The sequence below is a fragment of the Phocoena sinus genome, chromosome 2, assembly GCF_008692025.1.
Source record: "Phocoena sinus isolate mPhoSin1 chromosome 2, mPhoSin1.pri, whole genome shotgun sequence".
NCBI classification, from domain to species: domain Eukaryota; kingdom Metazoa; phylum Chordata; class Mammalia; order Artiodactyla; family Phocoenidae; genus Phocoena; species Phocoena sinus.
In genome coordinates, this window is record NC_045764.1 from 61,116,427 (window position 1) to 61,135,936 (window position 19,510).

Consider the following 19,510-nt stretch of genomic DNA (forward strand, 5'->3'; position numbering starts at 1 on the left):
CTCTGCCGCAGCACCCAGGGAGCGAGAACAAACAACAGGTTCCCTTGCTTACTCACTCTGAGGTGGGGCGAGCAGCTTCCTAATATGGGGTGTGGGTAGAAGTGTGACCAGGGGTCAGGCCAGAGGGGTGCCTTAGGAGGTTTGCCCATCCCTTTGGTGGTGTTGTGTGCAGGGGGCATGTACAGTCCCCTGCTTTTGCTTTCAGCTCTTCAGAAGTGGCAGTTGGGCTTTTGGTCTCTTTGTATCTCGTTGTCCAGAATTTGCCCCAACTGTGCATGCATGCCGTTATTTTTAGTCCCTTATATTGATACTTCCTTTGTAGTTTGTTGCTCGAGGAGATGTGTGTCCAGGTGCAAGCACCGCAGCACTGAAGCAAGGGGCCCAGGTCCCATATATATATGTGTGTGTGTGTGGTGGTGTGTACATATATATATATTCTTTCCATTATGGTTTGTCACAGGATACTGAATATAGTTCCCTGTGCTCTACAATAGGACCTTGTTGTTTATCCATCCCTGTATATAATAGTTTGCCTCTGCTAATCCCAAATTCCCAATCCTTCCTTCTCCTGCCCCCCCCCACTTCAGCCAACCACAAGTCTGTTCTTTATATCTGTGAGCTTTGTTTTTGTTTTGTAGGTATGTTCATTTGCATCATATTTTAGATTCCACATACAAGTAATATCATATGGTATTTGTCTTTCTCTTTCTGACTTACTTCGCTAGTATGATAATCTCTAGATCCATCCAATGTTGCTGCCAACGGCATCCTTTTGCTATTTTTATGGCTGAGTAATATTCCATTGTGTATATGCTACCACATCTTCTTTTATCCATTCATCTGTTGATGGACACTTAGCGTTGTTTCCATGTCTTGGCTATGTGAATAGTTCTTCTATGAACACAGGGGTGCATGTTTTTCAAATTATAGTTTTTGTCTGGTTGTATGCCCAGGAGTGGGATTGCTGGATCATATGGCAACTCTTTTTTTTGTTTTTTGAGGAACCTCCATGCTGTTTTCCATAGTGGCTGTACCAATTTACATTCCTAGGGGTACTTCTGCACCTGTTCCAGGATGAGCTGCACGGCCGGGTCCACTCATTATCTCCTGCACCTCAAGGGCAGCCACGGCCCATCACTTCACATCTTCAGGCTCTCGTGTTGGTTGTACTGGGCCATGAGGTAGCATTGGTAACCGTTCTGCTGCTTCCTTTACAGCTGGAGTCCAGGTCTGATGCCTTCTGGTAGACATTTGTGGCCTTTGGGTAGTCTTTCGTCACTTCTAGGGCAGCTGCTTTCCATGTATAACCTTGATGAACGTTGGCTGTAGCCGGATACATTCCTCACAGTCCTTGAGTGCCATCTTGAAACTCCAAGAGTTGCTATAGCAGGAAGCTTGATTGCTGTACAATTTAGCATCTTTTGAGTTCTGTTTGATGGCTTCCATTTAATGCTTCCTGGCCTGGGGATAGTCCCTTTTCTGAAAACATGCATTGCCTTTGTTCTTCTCCTCTAAAAGCCCACTCGGGCTTTATGTAGGCCATCATTCCCCAATTCTTTTCCTTTCAGTGCCTGCTTCTTACTCTCCTGAAGATCTTTTTCCATTGGCTCTGGCTTGGTCTCCTTTTGGGAGGAGGTGGTGGTGGAGGTATTGTCCTGGGATCGCACTCCACCTTCTGGTACAGACTGGGACATGTTGAAAGGGTGTCATGACTTTCCTGTCTGCCAGCCAGGCCTCCATATACTCTGTAAACCCTCTTTGAAGCTGAGGATTGTTTGCTTTGTGTTTTAAACCATCCTCATTACGTTCGCTTGGCTTCTTCAAATGGGTTTAAGAACTCAAGAGCTTCTGCTTTTCATGGAATAGCCCTTGCCCCAGTCAGGCTGGAAGGCAAGAGTTTTGCAACCATCCTCTGAGAGTGTTTCTATTGTCTGTTGTTTCTTTCTTTCTTTTTTTTTTTTTTTTTTTTTTTTGCGGTATGCGGGCCTCTCACTGTTGTGGCCGCACCCGTTGCGGAGCACAGGCTCCGGACGCGCAGGCTCAGCGGCCCAGCCGCTCTGCGGCATGTGGGATCTTCCCGGACCGGGGCACGAACCCGCATCCCCTGCAATGGCAGACGGACTCTCAACCACTGCGCCACCAGGGAAGCCCCTGTCTGTTGTTTCTGCTAGCTCTGGGTTCAATTGTCTGGTCTCCTTCTGTGCCTGGCTGCCTTAGTTGTGTGCCAAATATTAAAAAAAAAAAATTAGTTTGTAACATGTTTTGAGGATTAACACAACGTTATCTTCCTGCAGAGACAATTTTGTTTTCCTGTCCCGGTCCCTGAACTCACTAGAAATTAAAGATCATTTTAATCCAATTTTAGGGATTGAGACTCAAAGCTGGGCTACAGTCTATGTGAGGTCTGCCTTCCACATCACCCTTACTCCCAAGGTACAGCCTTCCAGGGTCTCAAACGAGTGGTCTGTGGATTTATAAGAGCCATTCACACACCCTGTCCCAAACTTTGGCAGGCCCTGGGCTCCTACTTTTGTCTCTGTAGTAATCTAGAAGCTGTTCAAAGTACTGCTCAGCTTCCCAGCTGCCTTTTTAGGATTGGTAACACCCCCCGCCCCCGCTACCTGCCATGGGAAAACAGCTCCAAATGCCGAGCCTCCCTCTCTGAATTTTTGTCTCCTCCTGTATCTTGCTCTAGGAATTCTTCACTATTGTGTTGACCCTCTGACAACTTCAAGCAGATTTTTGTTTCTCTGCAGCCAGAGTTTTTATTAAAGGTAAAAATTGCTTTTCCAATTTCTTCCTTGGTTAATGGGCAGTTCGTACTGCCTACTCCTTCTGGAGACAGGAGCAAAAGCATGGAGTTGGAAATGAACCTGGAAAGGATGAGGGTTCCCACTTAGCCCAAGTGGAGGGTGCTTGCTGGGGAGACATGGAGAAGGGTGAAGAGAGGAAAATCATGAAGGGCTAAGAGTGCCTAAAAGACTGGGCTGCCTGAAGGAGATGCATGCCCCAAAGATGTCCACTGCCCCCACTGAGGGAGCCCCGCTCAGGCTGGCTGAGTTGGGGGCTGCTGAGTCAGAGAAGGGAGGCCGTGCAAAGTTTCTACCCAACACAGGTGTAAAGTCAGGGCTAGGGCAGTAAAAAAAAAACCCCAGAAGACCCCAAATAACAGTGGTTTGAATAAGACAGACATTTATTTCTCTCTCACACCAAACAAGTGTGGAGGTGGGAGTCCACAGTCAGTCAGGTGACTTTACAAGGATGTCTAGGACCTTCCTGTTTTGCTCCACCATCTTCCACTCACAGCCTCTACTTCATGGTCCAAGAGCTCGAGTTTCCCATTTCAGTCGGCAAGAAGGAGAAGGACAAAGAGTAACATCTTTTCCTTTTGGGGACACTTACACTACATCCCTCACGGCACTCATCCTATTGGCCAGAACGGGGTCACATGGTCACACCCACTACAAGGGAGGCTAGGAAATATAGTCTTTATTCTGGACCACCCCATGCCCAGCTAAGAATAAGGGATAGTGGGGACTTCCCTGGTGGTCCAGTGGTTGAGACTCCACGCTCCCAATGCAGGGGGCACGGGTTCGATCCCTGGTCAGGGAACTGAGAAACTAAGATCCCACATGCTGCACGGCACGGCCAAAAAATAAATTAAAAAAAAGAAGGGATTGTATTAGTAATGAAGAACGGGAGGAGGAATATTCAGGGACAACTAGTGGTCTCTGCTAGTGCCCTCCCCTTTTCTATCCTGTCCTCCCCCCTCTCCTCCAGGAAGCCTTCCCTGACATCTCCAGTACTTACAGGTGTAAAGTCGCTCCCCCATACTCTTCTCCCTGTTCCTCCTGTGAGCCCCCTATTCTGTCCTGGTCAAGTGGCTGGAGACCTTGGGCCATCATAGCAACACTTCTCTGAGGAGCAAGGTAACAGACGGGGTGGGGGTGGCGGGGGGTGGGCGGGAATAAGGTCTGGATCAGGCAGGCACATGACAAGGGGCACATGAGGAGTGTAAGCTGATCCCTCACCCCACCCCCACTCCTCCACCAGAGGGCTGGGAGCCCGGGAGAGAGAGCCAGGAAGGGGAGGCCCACCTTCGAAGCTGGAGAGGCCTTACCTCCGGAAGGTACATAGGCGAAGCTGAGCATCTGCCAGCCCCACTGCCGGTGTGTCTAGGCAAATGTCTGCCTGGTCAGCCCTGGGACCACCTGTCTTGTTCCTCCCTTTGGGGTCCCACCTTGCCCACTGCTGTCATGTTCTCCAGGACTCTTTGGGTCTCCACACACCCTCTCTTCTGGTGCTGGACTAGGGTCACAGGGTGACCCCCAGTGCAGACCCTCCTCCTGCCCCAGGAAGCCACCACTCCCGATGATCACAGAGAGAGAGGGTTCCCCTCTGTACTCCGCTGTGTTAGGAATGGGGCATGGGGGCAGTGCAGAGCTCTTACACAGAACAGTCAGACTATAATCACGCTAGACTGTGGTCCTCTCAGGGCTGTGGAGCTCAGGAGCAGGAGGGAGGCACTAGCACCGGCTGCAGTGCCAGGGAAGGGCCTGGTTGAGGGGCTTGAGCTGTTCCACAAGAAGAGGAATACTAACCAACCCTTGGTACCAGATCCCCATCCTGCCCCAGAAGCTGTGAATCTTCTAAAAGTTCTTGTATTGAAATCCTTGATCTCAAGCTAGAATTCCCACTCACAGTTTATTTCAGGTGTTGGGATGGCCATCCTGTTGGAGCGCAAGGGAAGAGCAGCGAGACCCCAGGTCTAGCCCAGCTCAAGTGCAAATTCCAGCACCAGCCCTGTCATAGACTGAGCCCCATCCTTGTGCATAACCTAAGCCCTGATCCTAGACACAGGCTGAGCCCTGATCTCTAGCTCTTGATTGAGCTTTCTCTGTAAAATTGTTCCTGATCAGCAGGGGCTTGAATGGGGACAGTGAGCACGTGCTCATCTCCCACCACTGCAGCCTGAACCCAGAGCCCTTGCCCAGTGGTGTGCAGTGGTCTTCAGGCATGCTTCTGTCCCTCATCCCTCTCCTGTCCCTGGGAGCTCCTGCTTTGACCATCGCTGTTAAGCTGGCCTCAGAGCTGAGAGAATCTTCAGCCCTGGCCCCAGCTTTGGCCCCAGCCTCGCCTAGACTGGCCTGGCCTGGCCAGGAGGGGCGCTGAAGGGGCCGGGAGATGAGGACCCAGTGTCCTAGGGTGTGAGTGGCCTTTGCTCTTGGACTGGAGCCATCAGAAATCAAATCTTCCTGGCCCTGAGGGCGCCTGGGAAGGGGGCAGACCTGCCAGCCTGGGCAGAGGTTGGGGTTTCTGCAATCACTCCCTCCTTTGTGGAACACTGACATCTCCGGAGACAGAGGCTTCCTGGCATCACCAGGTAAGACCTGGGCATCCTGGGAGCACAGGCAAGGAAGATGGAATGGGGGTGCCAGAGTGGGTTGGCTGGCCTGGGAGATGGGGTCACAGGCCAGAGTCAGGGCTGGGGGGCCGCTTATGGAAGGGCAGGTGGGAGAATGGGGGCAATGGAACTAGGACCGGAGGTATAAGTTGTCAAAGACCAAAGCCTGCCCTGAGGAGGGCATCCACCCCACAACCTGGCCAGGCCTGGACACTTAAACCTCTTCACCCCGAAGGGGCTGGGGTGCAGACACAGGAGTGCAGGTTTACAAAGCAGTTGAGCTGTGATTGAACAGAGGGAAAGGGCTGGGCTGAGGGGTTTGCCTGATCCTGGGATGATATATGTGTTAGGGCTGGGTCGGACCATGGAGGATTTTTCCCTTAGAGGAAGGAGTGCCTCCAGGTAGGAGTTGCTGGGTGGTGGCAAGAGGCAGGCGAGGAGGGCTGGATTTTCCAGCCTGATTTCCTGCTGTGAAGGGTTCTAGGGATTATCTCCCCTTAAGGGGTTTCTGCGGTCTGCCTGTCGTGAGTGACCTGGGGCAGACAGGTCACTGACCCTCTCAGAGGTCACACACAGGCCAGGAGCCTGGTGGGAGAGGCTTTGAAAGAGCTGAAAACTTTCTACAGCTGCCAGGGGTGGGATTGGCGGGGGAGGGATGCAGAGCATGGTCTGAGCCCCAAGCCGAGCTGGCTCCCGTGAAGGCACCAGACCTCTGCCCTTCCTGCCCTCAGCAGCTCAAAGCTTCTTAGGGCCGCCCTGGTCCTTCTCCTCCTGTGTCTGCAGGGGCAGGGGGAGGAAGAGGGGTGGCGAGCAGAAAGCAGGAATGACTGCAGCAACAACCAGGAGGAGGCCCTGGTTGAGACTCCACACCGTTCTGGGTCTGCCCAGAATGCCAGGTCTGCGGGGGTACCAGGGAAGGACCCCTCAACCCAAAGCCCACCCATCTCCATACCCAACATCCCCAGTCCAGGTCTCTGGCCAGGATTCCACAGGGGCCCAGTGGGGGCGGGCAAGATGGGGACTGTTCTCTGATCTGCCCTCCTCCAGACTCCCCTCCTAGCCTAATGTGGTGGGAGCAGGGACAAAAGTGCCTCAGGAGCTGGGGCAGGGGATGGGACATGGCTGTCAGTGTCACTGCCCTCCCCTAAGTCCCATTCTACCTGGACACCAGCAGAGCTCCCACCGCGGTTAGCACCTCTGGCATCATCACAGCTCTACCATGACTGCCACTGTCGCCACAGCCACCCCACCCCACCGTCAGCACCACTAACGCCCCCACCCGCGCCCGGATCATCTGCACCACTGAGACCCTCACCACGTCCACGAAGAGCACCCACCTCACATTTGAAGACTGGACAGAACTTTTCATTCTTCTTCAATAAGTTTTCAGGCCTATAACCTCTCGGGCTGTGGGGCTGGCACGTTCAACAGAGTCTGCAGCCCAAAGGGAGAAGGGCTTTGCTGGAGGGTCAGGCAGCAGCGGCTTGCAGCTGAGCTGCAGGGCAGAAGTGTGGAAAGGGGCCAGGCAGACGCAGCTCAGGGAGTGGCTGGAGGCTTCAGCTAACCAGAGCTCACAGCTGGGCAACCTTCCTTTCCTGAAGGGGGATCCGAGCGGAGTCTTCCATCTGCCACCTTGCATCTGGTCCTGGAGGCTTGGCAGCCTGAGCGGGAGCCATCAGCATGAACGGGCAGTGGCTTCCAGCCGCTGGGCTTCTCCTGGCTGGTAAGTGAAGGTGCGGCCCCTGGGGGTGAGGGGCCTGTCCTAGACCCCGCCCACTCACCTGGGGGACTTCCATGGCTCCCACATCAGGGCTGACCTTCCTTGTCTTCATGTCAGCCTGGCTTTGGTCAGCTCAGAGGATCCTGAGACGGGGCCAGGATCCCCTGCTCAGTCCCCCACACTTGGGGCTCCATGAGGGCACTCAGCGTCACCCACTTGGGGGAACCTGGCATGGGGCTGGCCCCCAAGGGGCTCAGTGCACCCTTGTAGCCAGGTGTGGTATTACAGCTGTCAGAGATGGGTCCCCTCCCCATCCCCCCACCCCCCTTCAGCCCTCCAGAAGCATCCTGTGTTCTGGGAATGGAATAAGGTAATTGCCTTGTTTCCTTGCTGGAGGTTGAACAGCACTTCCCAGCATCCTCAAGCAGCCTGCGTCTCACCAGAAAAGACTCCTTTGAGGAGGGGTCCTGCCATGGGGTGGAGCTGGGATGGGAGAGAAGAGAGGGACCCTTGAGGTATGCCCCTTTACCCTCACTGTCCCCCTGTCTGGTGGCAGGGCAGAGTGCCCCTGTCTCTGGTGGGCTAGGGCCAGAGAAAGGAAGTTTCTCCAGAGGTAGCCCAGTGGTTTGGGGCAGAGCCGGGGCCAGGGTTTGGGTCTCCTCAGGCACCCTAAAGGAGGGAGGAGGCAGGGAGGGCCGGCATCTAAGAGGCTGTGGGCCAATCCCACCCCACCGAGCAGCTGGCAAAACGGGCCTCTCCTGTTTTGCAGCTGTCCTGGTGGTCTCGGCTTCCGCCCTGCCCCGTCTTCCTCCTCACAAAGACCTGGGTCCGTCTCCCTTGGCTTCTGGCCCATCTGCTTTGCAAGGGGACAGCAAGAAGATAGTCCTCCCATCATTAAACGCCTTGGTGACAGTCCTCGCTGGAGTCTTTCCCTCAGCCAAGAGGCCAGGGGAGGCTCCTGGCAGGAAGGCAGGAGCCCTTTTTCCAGAGGCACCTGGGGACCAGCAGACTCTTCTAGGCTCGCTCCTGGACTTGCCTCTCCACTCAGACCAGCCTGCCCCTTTGGGAACAAGTGGGGTCTCAGGCAGGGCCACACCCAGACCAGCTCCATCAGCAGTGGCTGAGCCTGCAGCCCACAGGGCCCCTGAGTCCCAGCCAGTGTCCTACGTGGCTGGACCTGGAGAGGAGATCTTGGTCACCGGGTCTCCAGAGATAGCTGCCACGTCACCATCACAGGCTTCTCCACAACCTCTGGCCTGGCCCGTGGGCAGGCACACCTTCAGCCCCAATGCTTGGGTGCCATCTGCATCAGGGGCCAGCAACTTCAGCCCAGGGACCGCCCCACTTCTGACACTGGCTCCAAAGGCCCCAGAGAAGGCCGTGTCCTCAGCACCCCAGGGCCCACTTGCGTTTACATCGATCAGTAACACGTTGGCTGCCACAGAGCCTCTTCTCCCTGTAGCAGCAGTATGGTCAGGGCCGGACACGGCCCCCACAGCGCTCACAGTGGGCTCAGGCTCACCCAGAAGTGGTCTGGCGTCCAGTCTGGGTCCAGCACCCAGTGGTCCTTCAATGTTGCCATTGCCCTCAGCGGTACCCTCTCCACAGTCGTCATCAGCATCACTGCCACTGTCGTCCGCACCCTCATCCCCGTCACCTGCACTAACGTCACCATCACCAGTCCTGGCCCCAGTTTCCCCCTTCACCACCGGAGCCAGAACCTCTCCAGAGATGCTTCTGCATCTGAGCTCCCACCTACAACCTCAGGCCTTATCTTCAGTGTTTCCAGTGTCCCACCTGCCCTGCCACCTCTGGTGGTTACAGGGATGGCTGCTCTTCCGTGGACAGTCCAGCCTGGGCCTGTGGTCCCTGCCAACGCAGCCCCCTTGACCACCCGCTCCCTCGGATGTGTCTCTGGCCTTCCCGCCGGCTGCCCGAGCGTCCCTGGAGGTGCCGCCTCCTCCCAGTCGTCTTTCCTGCCTCACCCCGGCCAAGCTGTCTCATTGCAGGACTCAGGCTCCCCCTCCCCAGGACCCAGTCGCGTGACTCACTCAATGACCTTCAGGATCACCAATGAAGCCTTCTCAGCGGCACTCGGGAACCCTGCCTCCCTGGAGTACCAGCTGCTGAGTGAAAACATCCGACATCAGGTGCGGGCTTCTTCCTCCGTCTGCTCAGCCGTGCTGACCCCAGCCCACCCCCTACCCCACTTACCTCTGAGCACCCAGGCCCGTCCCACCTCTGTGCTTTGGCATGGGCTGCTCCTCCACCCTGGGCCACCTCGCGCCCTCCACTGCCCTTGCTGCCTGGCGAAGGCTGCCTCCTTGGAGAGGCCTCCCCCGGTGACTCAGAGCCCCTGCCCCGCAGAATCGGCATCCCTCCCTCTGTGAGCTGCCTTTCCCACACCGTCCCACCCCAACCTGTGGCTCTCCGCAGACCTCAGCTCCCTGAGGGCAGCCGGGCACAGGGCTGGGTGCCCACAGGGGCTCTGGAAGTGTGGAGTCAATGAAACTCACCCTGTGCCTCTCCTCAGTGTGGGGAGGAGCATGTGGTGTGCAAGGTGGGAGCCCAAAAGGTAGAAAACTGACCCTGTCCCGTGCGTGGCTCCAGCAGGAAGGGAGAGCCAGGCAGAGACCCTTGCAGAGAGTGGGTGTGGAGAGAGCGCTCTCCCAGGAGGGCGGGGAGCTCTTACGGGATAAACAGAAGACTGATTTAGATTGCCATGGTTAGGGGGTTGCCCAGAGAACACCTTTCTTTCCTTTTTTTTTTTTTTAGTATAAATTTATTTACTTATTGGCTGCGTTGGGTCTTCGTTGCTGCGTGCGGGCTTTCTCTAGTTGCGGCGGGTGGGGGCTGCTCTTTGTTGTGGTGCGTGGGCTTCTCACTGCGGTGGCTTCTCTTGTTGTCGAGCACAGGCTCTTGGCGCGTGGGATTCAGTAGTTGTGGCATGCGGGCTCAGTAGTTGTGGCTTGTGGGCTCTAGAGCACAGGCTCAGTAGTTGTAGCACACGGGCTTAGTTGCTCCGCGGCATGTAGAACCTTCCCGGACCAGGGCTCGAACCCATGTCCCCTGCATTGGCAGGCAGATTCTTAACCACTGCGCCACCAGGGAAGTCCGAGAACACCTTTCTGAGAAAGGGGAATTTTAACTGGGATGGAGAGAAGGCAGCCAGATAAAATGGGGAGGGGCTTTCTAGACAGAGGGAACAGCGTGTGTGAGGACCCTGAGGTGAAAAGGTGGGCAGAGGCTGAGGCCCAGGGCCATGGGAGAGAGGGGCTGCATGGAGAAGACATGAAACCCAGGGTGGGAGGGGGAGAATTAGGAGGAGGGGCTGTCGTCCAGGTGTGATGGCAGGGTGGCGGCTGTAGGGATACAGGACAATTGGATTGGAGAGTGATTTTCAATAAAACTACAGAGAAGGAAAGGCCTGGGAAGGCTGTGTGTTTGCTGGACAGCTGGAGGCGCCGTGCGGTTCTCAGTAGAGGGTGATTGGCAGGTGGTCCCCGGCGGCCATGCGGGGAAGTCTCGGGTGGCCCCCGGCAGTCCAGGTGGCCAGTGGGGCCATTGCAGGGGCCAGACCAGAGATAATGAGAGTGGACAAGGGTGGGCTGATGCTGTGGAGGAGTGGGGGGCCACGATGACCCTCAAATGCCTCTGTCTGTCCTCAGCTCCAGTCCGTCTATCACGAGGCCTTCTCCAGCTTTGAGGGTGTCGGTGTCCTGCTCTTTAGGTAAGTGAGCGAGTCTTTCAGGGTCCACCACCTGCCTGCCAGCCAGTCTGTTGTCTTCTCAGGCCACAAGAGCACTTGCCCAGTCTGCCCCGCCGTGCCCAGCCCCATCAAGGCCAGAAGCACCTTAGGGGCCGGGAAAAGCCCTGAGCGGGCGGGCAGGAGGCCCACATCTGGTTCTGCCCCTGGCTGCGTGACCTCAGGTGACCTCCTGCCTGCTTGAGCCCCAATTCCAGCTGCAGAATTTGGGCAGGGGTGCCAGGCATTGCCTGAATGTGGTGGGAAAGGCAGAGGACTTCCCTGGGGCCAGGAGCCCATAAATGACATGTAAACAGATGCAAATCCCCTTTCTGGTTCTGAGCCCCTGGGGATACTGGGTGCGGGGGGACCTAAAGCCAGATTTGCAAGCAGATGCCAGCCCTGCAATCTCATAAAAAAGGTTGAGAAGGTCCAAATCATCACATGTGAATTGTGAGCTCGGTGTAGACCTTGATAGAGGCTTGATTATACCTAGTGATGGGAAGTTCACCACCACTATCTTTCCAGGCCTTGAGCCAAGTTGGTTAGAAAGTTTCCCCTTTTAATGAACTGAAATCTCTCTCTGAATTCCCTGCCCTGGGTCTGAACAGAAGCTTTGTCTCCCCAGCCCCAGGACGGCACAGCAGAAAACGGGTCCTCAGGGGAGGGATGAAGGAAATCTGGATCCCGAGGCTGCTTGTTTTCAGATCTCTCCCCACAAACCCCTTCAACCCCATGCTCAGGCCAGGCTGCCTCCTCAGGACATGGCCAGTTGGTCCACCTCCTACAGGCTTTCAGAGATTCCTCAGGCCTGTCACCTCCCTCTCTCCAGATCCCCTGCTCCTGTGATGCCGCCAAAGATGTGTTTCTCAGTCTGGCTCAGGTTGACTTCCTGATTGCTCACAGCGGCCGTCTCCCTGGGCGGGATTCCCAGTGTTCCCATTAGAACCAGTTTGTTGGGGTGTCCGGGGGAACCTGCTTTCCCGAGCACCTGCTTTGTGCTCTGCTGGCTGCACCATTAGTCATCACACAACCCTACAGCAAAGGCATCATTGTCCGCATTTTAGCGAGGAGGCAGCTGAGACCCAGAGGGGTGCTGTCACACAGGGACTCAGTCCGTGGCTCCCCCGGCGGATTCCCCTTCCTCGGGACACTGGCCTACTTGTGCACCAGTCAGGTCCTCATCCAGCCCCCAGGGCCCTCCCTGCTCCCACTGGACCCCTGGTAAGGATGTGTCTCTGTCCCCAGGCCTGACTCTGCAGCTGTGAATGCCTCCCTTGTGTTTGGGGGCCTCGCCCCGGGCCCCTCTGCCCGTGAAGTCCTCTGGACTCTGTACCGCAAAGTGAAGGCCGCAGGGAAGATGTTGGGGAACCTGTCCCTGGATGAGAGCAGCCTCGCCTCTGATGGTGAGTCTCTGCCCGACCCCCCCGACCCCCTACCTCAGTGCCTCCTCGCCTGCCCACAGATGGCTGGGGGTGCTCCCTAGAGGGGCCCAGCTCCCGCCCTGGCCATGAGGCAGTGCGTGGTAGATCAGGAGGCTCCTGGGGCCTCCTGAAGTCCCAGCCAGGGCTCTGCAGGGTCCAACCTGACCGACCTGGCCTTGGAGACCACCAGCATCCATCTCACGGCCATGAGGCCCTTCCAGCCCCCGCTCCTCCTGCCTGGCTCTGCCGCCTTTGTCCTGCTGGAAAAGACGATCCTCCGACAGGTGAGGTGGCCTCTTGCCCTCCCTCCGAAGCCTGGGACACCCACTTTGCCTTCCTTGACTGCAGGCCTCCGTGGCTTGGGGGTGAGGCGTGGGGCGGCACCCAGCCACGGCCCTGTGGGGGGAGGCAGGCATGGAGGGCACACAGCCCTGCCTGATGGGCCCCCGTTTGAGGGGTGACACCCTGCCCGGGGGTGGAGAGGTTGCCTGAGGGAGGTGACAGCTCTGTCCCAGGGGCATATGGTCAGGCTCTGTAACCAGACACCCCTATCCAGGGCCAGCACTAGGGTAGGAAGTGAGACACCCAGGACGCAATCTTTAAGGAGACGCTCAGTTGCCTCACCCCAGCCCTGCCCCCACCCCATCCCACGCTGGGTCTCAGGAGTGACAGTCCCCAGGCCTGCCCTGACCTCCAGGACTCCCCACAGGTCACACCCGTGCCGTCAGGATTCTATACAGCGCGTCCCCAGGAAGAGCCCCTGCTCCTCTTCAGGTGGGTTGGGCTCTTCCCCTGCTGCCCAGCCTGCCCTGCTCCTCTCCTGGGGGCCACCCTGGGGCAGAGCGGGGCGTGACTCCGAGCCAGGCCATGGGAGCCATGGGCTGGGGGCCACCAGGGGAGGGCTTTGTCCCAGAGAGCTCCAGCTGGCCCTATGAAGCTCTGCCCTAGGAGGTAGGGAGCCCTAGTGCCTGAGGGTGTGCTGGGGTGGGAGGGTGGATACCTGCTTCTAGAAACATGTGCTGGCGGAGGCTGTAACCCCTGCACTCCCCTCTTGTACTCGCCCTAGTAATGCGGACCAGTGGGTGGGCGTTTACATCGAATACAAGTTCCAGACCCCCATCTGTACCCACCTCCCAGGCTTGGCCAATCACCTGGCCCGGAACATAATGGATCCTGCTGTCCAGAAATCCAGCATCATGGCCAATGGTGAGTCAAGGCTGGGATCCCTGTGTGTCTCTGGTCAGCAGCCTCAACCTCTCTGGGTCTCAATGTTCCTCCTCTGGAGAATGGACAGAATTTCATTTCGACCACGAATACCCTTGTGCTGGGGCCACCGAGAAGAATCAGTTACGGAGCCTCAGATGGGGAGCTGAATAGATAAGCTCTGTGGGCCATCGTATCTGTCACAGCTACTCGACTGCTCCCTTATAGCTAGAAGGCAGCCCCAGGCAATATGTAGACAGATGGGCATGGCTGTGTGCCAATACAACTTGATGGATATGGAAACTTGTATATCACATAACTTTGATGTGCCACAAAATACTTTTGATGTTTTTCAACTATTTAAAAAGGTAAAAACTGTTCTTAGCTCGTGGGCTATACGTAAACAGGCAGCGGGAGGGATTGAGCCTCAGCCTGGGTGGGGCTGACTTCTGGCTGAGAGCATAGAGGTTGGGGTGAGCAGCCCTGCGGCAGGGCTTGGTCCTCTCCCAGGGCTCCCCGGATAGGGGGCTTAGGCTGATGCCCACCCACCTCTCCGCCCCTCTAGTGGGGAAAGCAGAGCTGGTGCAGTATGAAGTGTAGCTGCAGATCCTGGACGAACCCCTCACCAAGGGCTTGCGGGACAAAAGCAGCCCTAAGTCCCAGAAACTTCGGGGGATGCTGATGAGATGGGTGAAGTGGGGGCAGGGGGAGAGAAGGGAGGAGCAGGAGGCTGGAGGCTTCATGTGTGGGGACCCAACAAGGCTGCAGTACAGCTGTGACCCTCTTCCTCCTCTCTGCTCCCCAGCTGACCACCGTCCTCAGGCCTCTGCAGAACTTCGGCCAAGCGGTGGTGGAGAAGTTCCAGTAAGGCTGTGGTGGCTCTGGGTGACCTGGGACCCAGGGCTGAACTCTAGCGGTGGGGCCAGTGGCTCAGAAAAACGGCCTTCCTGAGACCCCCGGGCTGTCTAGCCTCCTGACGCTGGTGAAGATCCTCCTGCCAGGCCCGACCCACTGACTGCCAGGGTGCGTGCCACCTTCTTCAGGGCCATGCCGGCCCGAGCCCTCGTGCAGGACTGCGTGCTCCGGGGTCTGCATGCCCTGCAGGAAGCTGAGGGCCTCTCCGTGGAGATGGTCAGCCCAGACCTCGGTCAGTGCCTCTCTCCCGGCTTCCCTCTATGTATCTGTGTCATCCGGCCGTTTGCATCCTGCCTCAGGCTCGTTGCCTTGCTGCCCCTGCTCCCCCCTCCGGCCCTCCCTTCCTCCTGGACTAGCCCCCAGCTGGCTGCTTTTTAGGGTCCAGGCCCGGCTCCTCCTCTTCCCGGGAGCCCTCCAAGGTGGCCCCAGCTCTACAGCTCTATTCCTGTAGCTCCTTCTGGGCCAGGACCCCTCGCCTGGGACTCCTCTGCAGGCCTGGCTTTGCCTTCTCAGGGGTCTGTAGTCTGGAAGAATGGGGACCCACCCAGCCATCATCTGCCCACTTGGTTCTGAAGCCTCAGGTCAGCTTCACACCCCCACCCCCAGCTATGCTGTGGCGCTCATCGTCCTGGGGCTTCGGCTTCTTGCACTCACCCTCGTCCTGGTGAGTGTCTGACTGGGCCAGGGTCTCTTTCCCGGGAGACAGGCTGGGCCCTTGACCCTCTGAGTCAAGCTGAGGGGTCACTCCCCACCCCAGGAACTGAGGGGCTTCCAGCCAGGGAGCTTGGCCTGACCCCACCCTTCCCGTCCCAGGTGCTGACGCGGAAGGCCTGCTTCAGAGTGTCCAGGTACAGAGGTCAGTTCTCCCTGCTCCCCGGGACGTTTACTCTGGATGGGGTCGGCCTCCCAGCCACCAAGGCCTCGTGCAAACATTTCCCAGTGGGTGTTGACAGAGCCTGGGCGGTACAGTCACTGTGCCCCAAAAGCTCACCCCCTCTGTCATGGGGGGTGAACCCGGGGTGGTCAAGCGGAACCCTCTAAATGTGCTCCACTTAGTCCCAGAAATGCTGCAGAGGGTGGGTGGACAGAGGCAGAACTTAGGGCCCCACGTGGCCAGGAGAGCTGGAGCAGGGAAGGAGATCTGGGGAGGGGAGCTTGCCTCTACCACCGGAGGACCAGGCAGCGACTCCTCCACGCCCCGGAAGAAGTGGGGACACGTGCCCCAACTCAGTGTCCCCTTTGACCCCAAAGCCAGGAGGACGTCGGGGAGGGCAGGTAGCACCATTCTGGGTACACTGTTGTTCCTGACTCCTGGCTTTTGTCCTTTCCCCACCCCCCAGGCGCCCCTTCCCGCTGCTGCTCCCGCCACTAAAACCGCACCCCAAACCTCTCCTCCTCCTGGCCCTGCCCCCAGCCTTCCACAGTCAGCGCCTCAACCCTGACAACGAGAGCCAGAGCAGCAAGGCACCACCTGAGGTCACACAGCAAGGGGGCTTCTTCCCTCCTAGCTCATCCAAGGACTAGACTCCCAGGGCCGCGACAGAGGCAGGGTGCGGGGGACAGCGCCTCACCACCCACACCAGGGACACCAGGCATGCTCTAACCACGGCGGCACCCACCTCCCCCCAGAAGGTCTGGAAAACTACTCAATACCATCGTCATACTCAGGTCAGGCCCTGGGGAGCGGAACAGGGCAAGATGAAGGCCTGCAGAAGATGCGGACAGGGGAACAGAGCTGGCGCCCTCACACCTGGCCTGACACGGTGGTGGGGCTGGAGGTATCATTGGTCTCAAGCCAAACTCCGGTCCTTTTGGGGTATGGAAAATTAAATGACACGGCGCAATCAGAAGCTGGTACAAAAGACTGCTTTTGTTTCTAGGCACAGGAGGACCTAGAGGACACAGGAGAGGTTCAGAGCAGAGCCCACAGGAGGAGGAGGTGGGGGCAGAAGACTGACAGGGTCAAGCGTGGGCATGGGGACTCTTGGGGGCAAGGCCTGGTCCCAGCCCCACCTCCGCCTTAGGGCCGGCCACCCTCAGACCAAAGGCCTTGGGGTGCTGGTGGCCGAGGTGAGGCCTGGCTGTGTGCCAGGGAAGGTTGGTGCCGCAGGGCAAGCCGGGCTCAGAGAACAGACCACCTGGCTGGGGAAGGTCTAGGACAGAAGCTGAGCTGACAGCCTCTCAGGGGCGGAGGGTGGGCCTTTGGAGGGGGAGGCAGCTTTCCTGGACCACACCCAGGGAGGTGAAGGCCTTGGCCCACAAAGCTCCAGCGACTGCTGGGCCCGCTGGGACGTGAGAGATTTGGTAGCACAGGGCGATGGCCTTTGAAACCATGACCTAGAAGGGAAGGGGACTCAAGTGTAGTCTTCCCGCAAAGGCTCCCTCGACCTCCAGAAGAGCCGGCAGGCCCGGTGAGGGGACCCAGGAGCCCAGGGCCCAGACCACGGGCTTACCTGGCCAAAGATAGCAGCCAGCACCAAGATGCCAGAGAGGGTCAACAGGAAGGTCACCATGTAGAGGTTGACTGTAGCTGGCGGCCGATTCCTCTGCACTTCTGGAATACTTAAGCTTTCATTCATACCCCTGAAGGTCCCCTGCCCCCCAAGCCTCTACCCCTTGGTACCCGGAAAGTAGCCTGACATCTGCACCTATCTTGGGTCAGCCCCCTCTCTCCACGACTTCTGACTCAAGGGCCACGGCAGGCCAGGGACTAGGAGGCGGCCCTGCAAGATGCTCCCCCAACCGTCAGGATGCCTAAAACATCCCTGCTAGTGTTTTTCTGAGGGAGGGAGGGTTATGCTAGCCTTGTTCTCCCGAGCTGCCCCCCTTACCATGAGAGTCCCTGTAGGTGATACAGGAGAGAAGGGGGTGGGATAAGCAGGAAAGAGCCTGAGGGCCAAGGCTGGCCAGTGAACACTGAGCCCCTCTTCTCTTCAGGCTTTGGTCGCCTGGCCCTCCACAAGCCAGGCTGTCGAGCATCACGTGAGGCCTTGCATGAAGATACAGTTCAGACACACCCAGTGAGCTCTGTGGGTTTGAAGGAGAAGGTACAGGGAAGGAAACCCACACGTGGGGACCTAGCATGGTCTCTCTGGAGGTGAAGTGACAGTACCTGCAACACATAAGGAGAAAGGGTCTACCTGGCAAGGTGAGCCAGCCATGCGGACACCAGGCTGGACAGACATCACCAGGGTCTACAGGATGGCGGAGGGGCCTGGCAAACCAGCACCCTCACGCAGACGAGTCTTTCCTAAGCAGCTCTTCCCCATGGGCCAGATGGGGCCCGCAGGACACTTCCCACGCCCCACTGTTACACGGACTTTAATTCTCAGCAGCCCTGGAACTGCGTGTCCCATTCTCCAGCTGAATAAACAGAGGCTCAGAGATGAACATGCAGTGCTGCCTTGATCACTCCGCCTGCTGCCTCCTCCAGAACTCAGTTCATTCTAAAAACCTAACACTCATCAAGCACCTGTGAATAGGTGCCATTATCCCCATCTCGCAGCCGAGGAGAGGGAAGCAGAGGAGTTAAGTGACTTGCCCAAGGTCACAGTCACAGGGCTCCAGAGCCTGCATTCTTGACGACCACATGTCCACAGCAGGGCGGTGCTAGCACCTGCACCTGAAAGGTGGGAACTCTGCTGCTTTCATACGGCGTGCAGCCCCAGGTTTTGGGAGGTGGCAGTGCAGGAAACAAGCCGGCCCATTGGGCCAGTGGTTCTCCAGGGTCTGAAGGGCAGGGAGAGTGCTGTGAGCCACTCCCCCACCCACCCCAGCAACACTCACTGGGAACCTTGAATCAGCACCTGCCAGAGGGCGGGGAAGGGGCTCGGCCCCCGCTGCACCTGGAGTGGGAGGTGGGCAGGGATGGGCACTCTGCCTCCAAGCAGCCTCAGGCGGGTGAGAGAGGACCAGATCTCTTGCCTCACCCTTTCCCCCCACCCCAAGGTGCCCTGCAGGGGAGAAGGGGCAGCTGCCCACCAGGCCATTGGTCAGATGGAGAAGAGCCTATGGGAACCATGGGGGCTGTATCCTAGAAGGAGAGCATGACCTCCTGGTTACTCCAAGGCCAGGCCCAGGCCTACCAAGGTGGCCACGTCTCCGATGAGGGCCTGGTAGATAAGAGACGCAATGTCCCTGAGCGGTTCTATAAACTTCCTGTTAAGGACAGACGAGGAAATGGGCAAGACAGTCATGCTCAGTGAGAGCCTGGCAGGTAAAGGAGGGGCCAGAAGCAGACAGAGGTCAGCTGGGCCCAGGCCTGGCCCCTGGAGGGACAGCAGGCTGGGGGAGGGGTGTCACTCACCAGCCACAGCGAGGGAGCTCAGGTTCATGAGCAGCTGGGCAAGGCCATCAGCACCTGGGGACCGTCTGCCGGACCTGGCTCTGCACTCGGGCTTCTGCCTGGAACCACAGGTGCCTGACACTGGCCTGAGGTAGGGAGGGTGGCAGGAGAGGCGCCTGTGGCCAAATGCAGGCACCTCAGCATGGGGGCGGGGGTATGCAGCGCCCAAAAGAGACTACCGGGGCCACGAGCTTAAGCGAGTGTCATCCTGGGACATCCTGTCCACATAAGTCAGACCTTATCCCCACCCTCAGCTCACAGTCTGGTTGGGGCTTGACAAACAGATGTCAGTGCTGTGGAGAGGGGGCCTAGCCAGCGTGGGACATCCAGCAAAGATGTGTTTTGAATCTGCCAGGAAGATCCATCCACAACAGAAGGACCCTCAGGTCCAAGTCCAGGGCCCAAGAGCTATGGGCTAGGTGTTCACCCAGGGGCTGGAAGGTGGCAAGGCGATGGCCCAAGGCTCCAGCAGGAAACTGCAGCGGCCAGAGCCTGTCTTGGTGGGGCAGCCCTGGGGATGACTGCGCCCAGCATCCCCCAGGGCCGGGATAGGGGACTGCCCAGGGGAGGAGTCTGAGGACCTCTAGGGAGACAGACTCAAGGTGTCCTGGGCACCTGGATCAGGAAGCACGTGAGGGTACCCTGCCCAAGGCCAGGTAAGAACCTGGGAAATGCCTTTCTAGTCTAAGCCACTCATGCTGCAGCCCAGACGCCATCTCTCCTCAAATAGGAGATGAGTTGGCAAGGAAAGCAC

General features: G+C 57.8%; 1 protein-coding gene across 13 annotated transcripts in view; it reads left to right on the forward strand.

Moving 5' to 3' along the window:
• The window catches only part of LOC116749035 (taste receptor cell protein 1), a 54,029-nt gene extending 34,524 nt beyond the window's left edge, over positions 1 to 19,505 (forward strand). For 2 of the 13 annotated variants that reach the window (XM_032622934.1, XM_032622933.1), the window contains exons 3-11: positions 2,696 to 2,774; positions 3,781 to 3,929; positions 4,704 to 7,127; positions 7,894 to 9,274; positions 10,793 to 10,854; positions 12,118 to 12,275; positions 12,447 to 12,577; positions 13,003 to 13,067; positions 13,360 to 14,435. In XM_032622934.1, the coding sequence (XP_032478825.1) occupies positions 8,594 to 9,274; positions 10,793 to 10,854; positions 12,118 to 12,275; positions 12,447 to 12,577; positions 13,003 to 13,067; positions 13,360 to 13,666 (1,404 nt within the window). In that variant the 5' untranslated portion in view covers positions 2,696 to 2,774; positions 3,781 to 3,929; positions 4,704 to 7,127; positions 7,894 to 8,593 and the 3' untranslated portion in view covers positions 13,667 to 14,435. Of the gene's footprint in view, positions 1 to 2,695; positions 2,775 to 3,780; positions 3,930 to 4,025; positions 7,128 to 7,893; positions 9,275 to 10,792; positions 10,855 to 12,117; positions 12,276 to 12,446; positions 13,068 to 13,359 lie in introns of those variants that run through there. The other 11 variants (XR_004348488.1, XR_004348490.1, XR_004348489.1 and 8 more) reach the window with 11 other exon arrangements.
• The last annotated feature ends 5 nt before the right edge of the window (positions 19,506 to 19,510 follow it).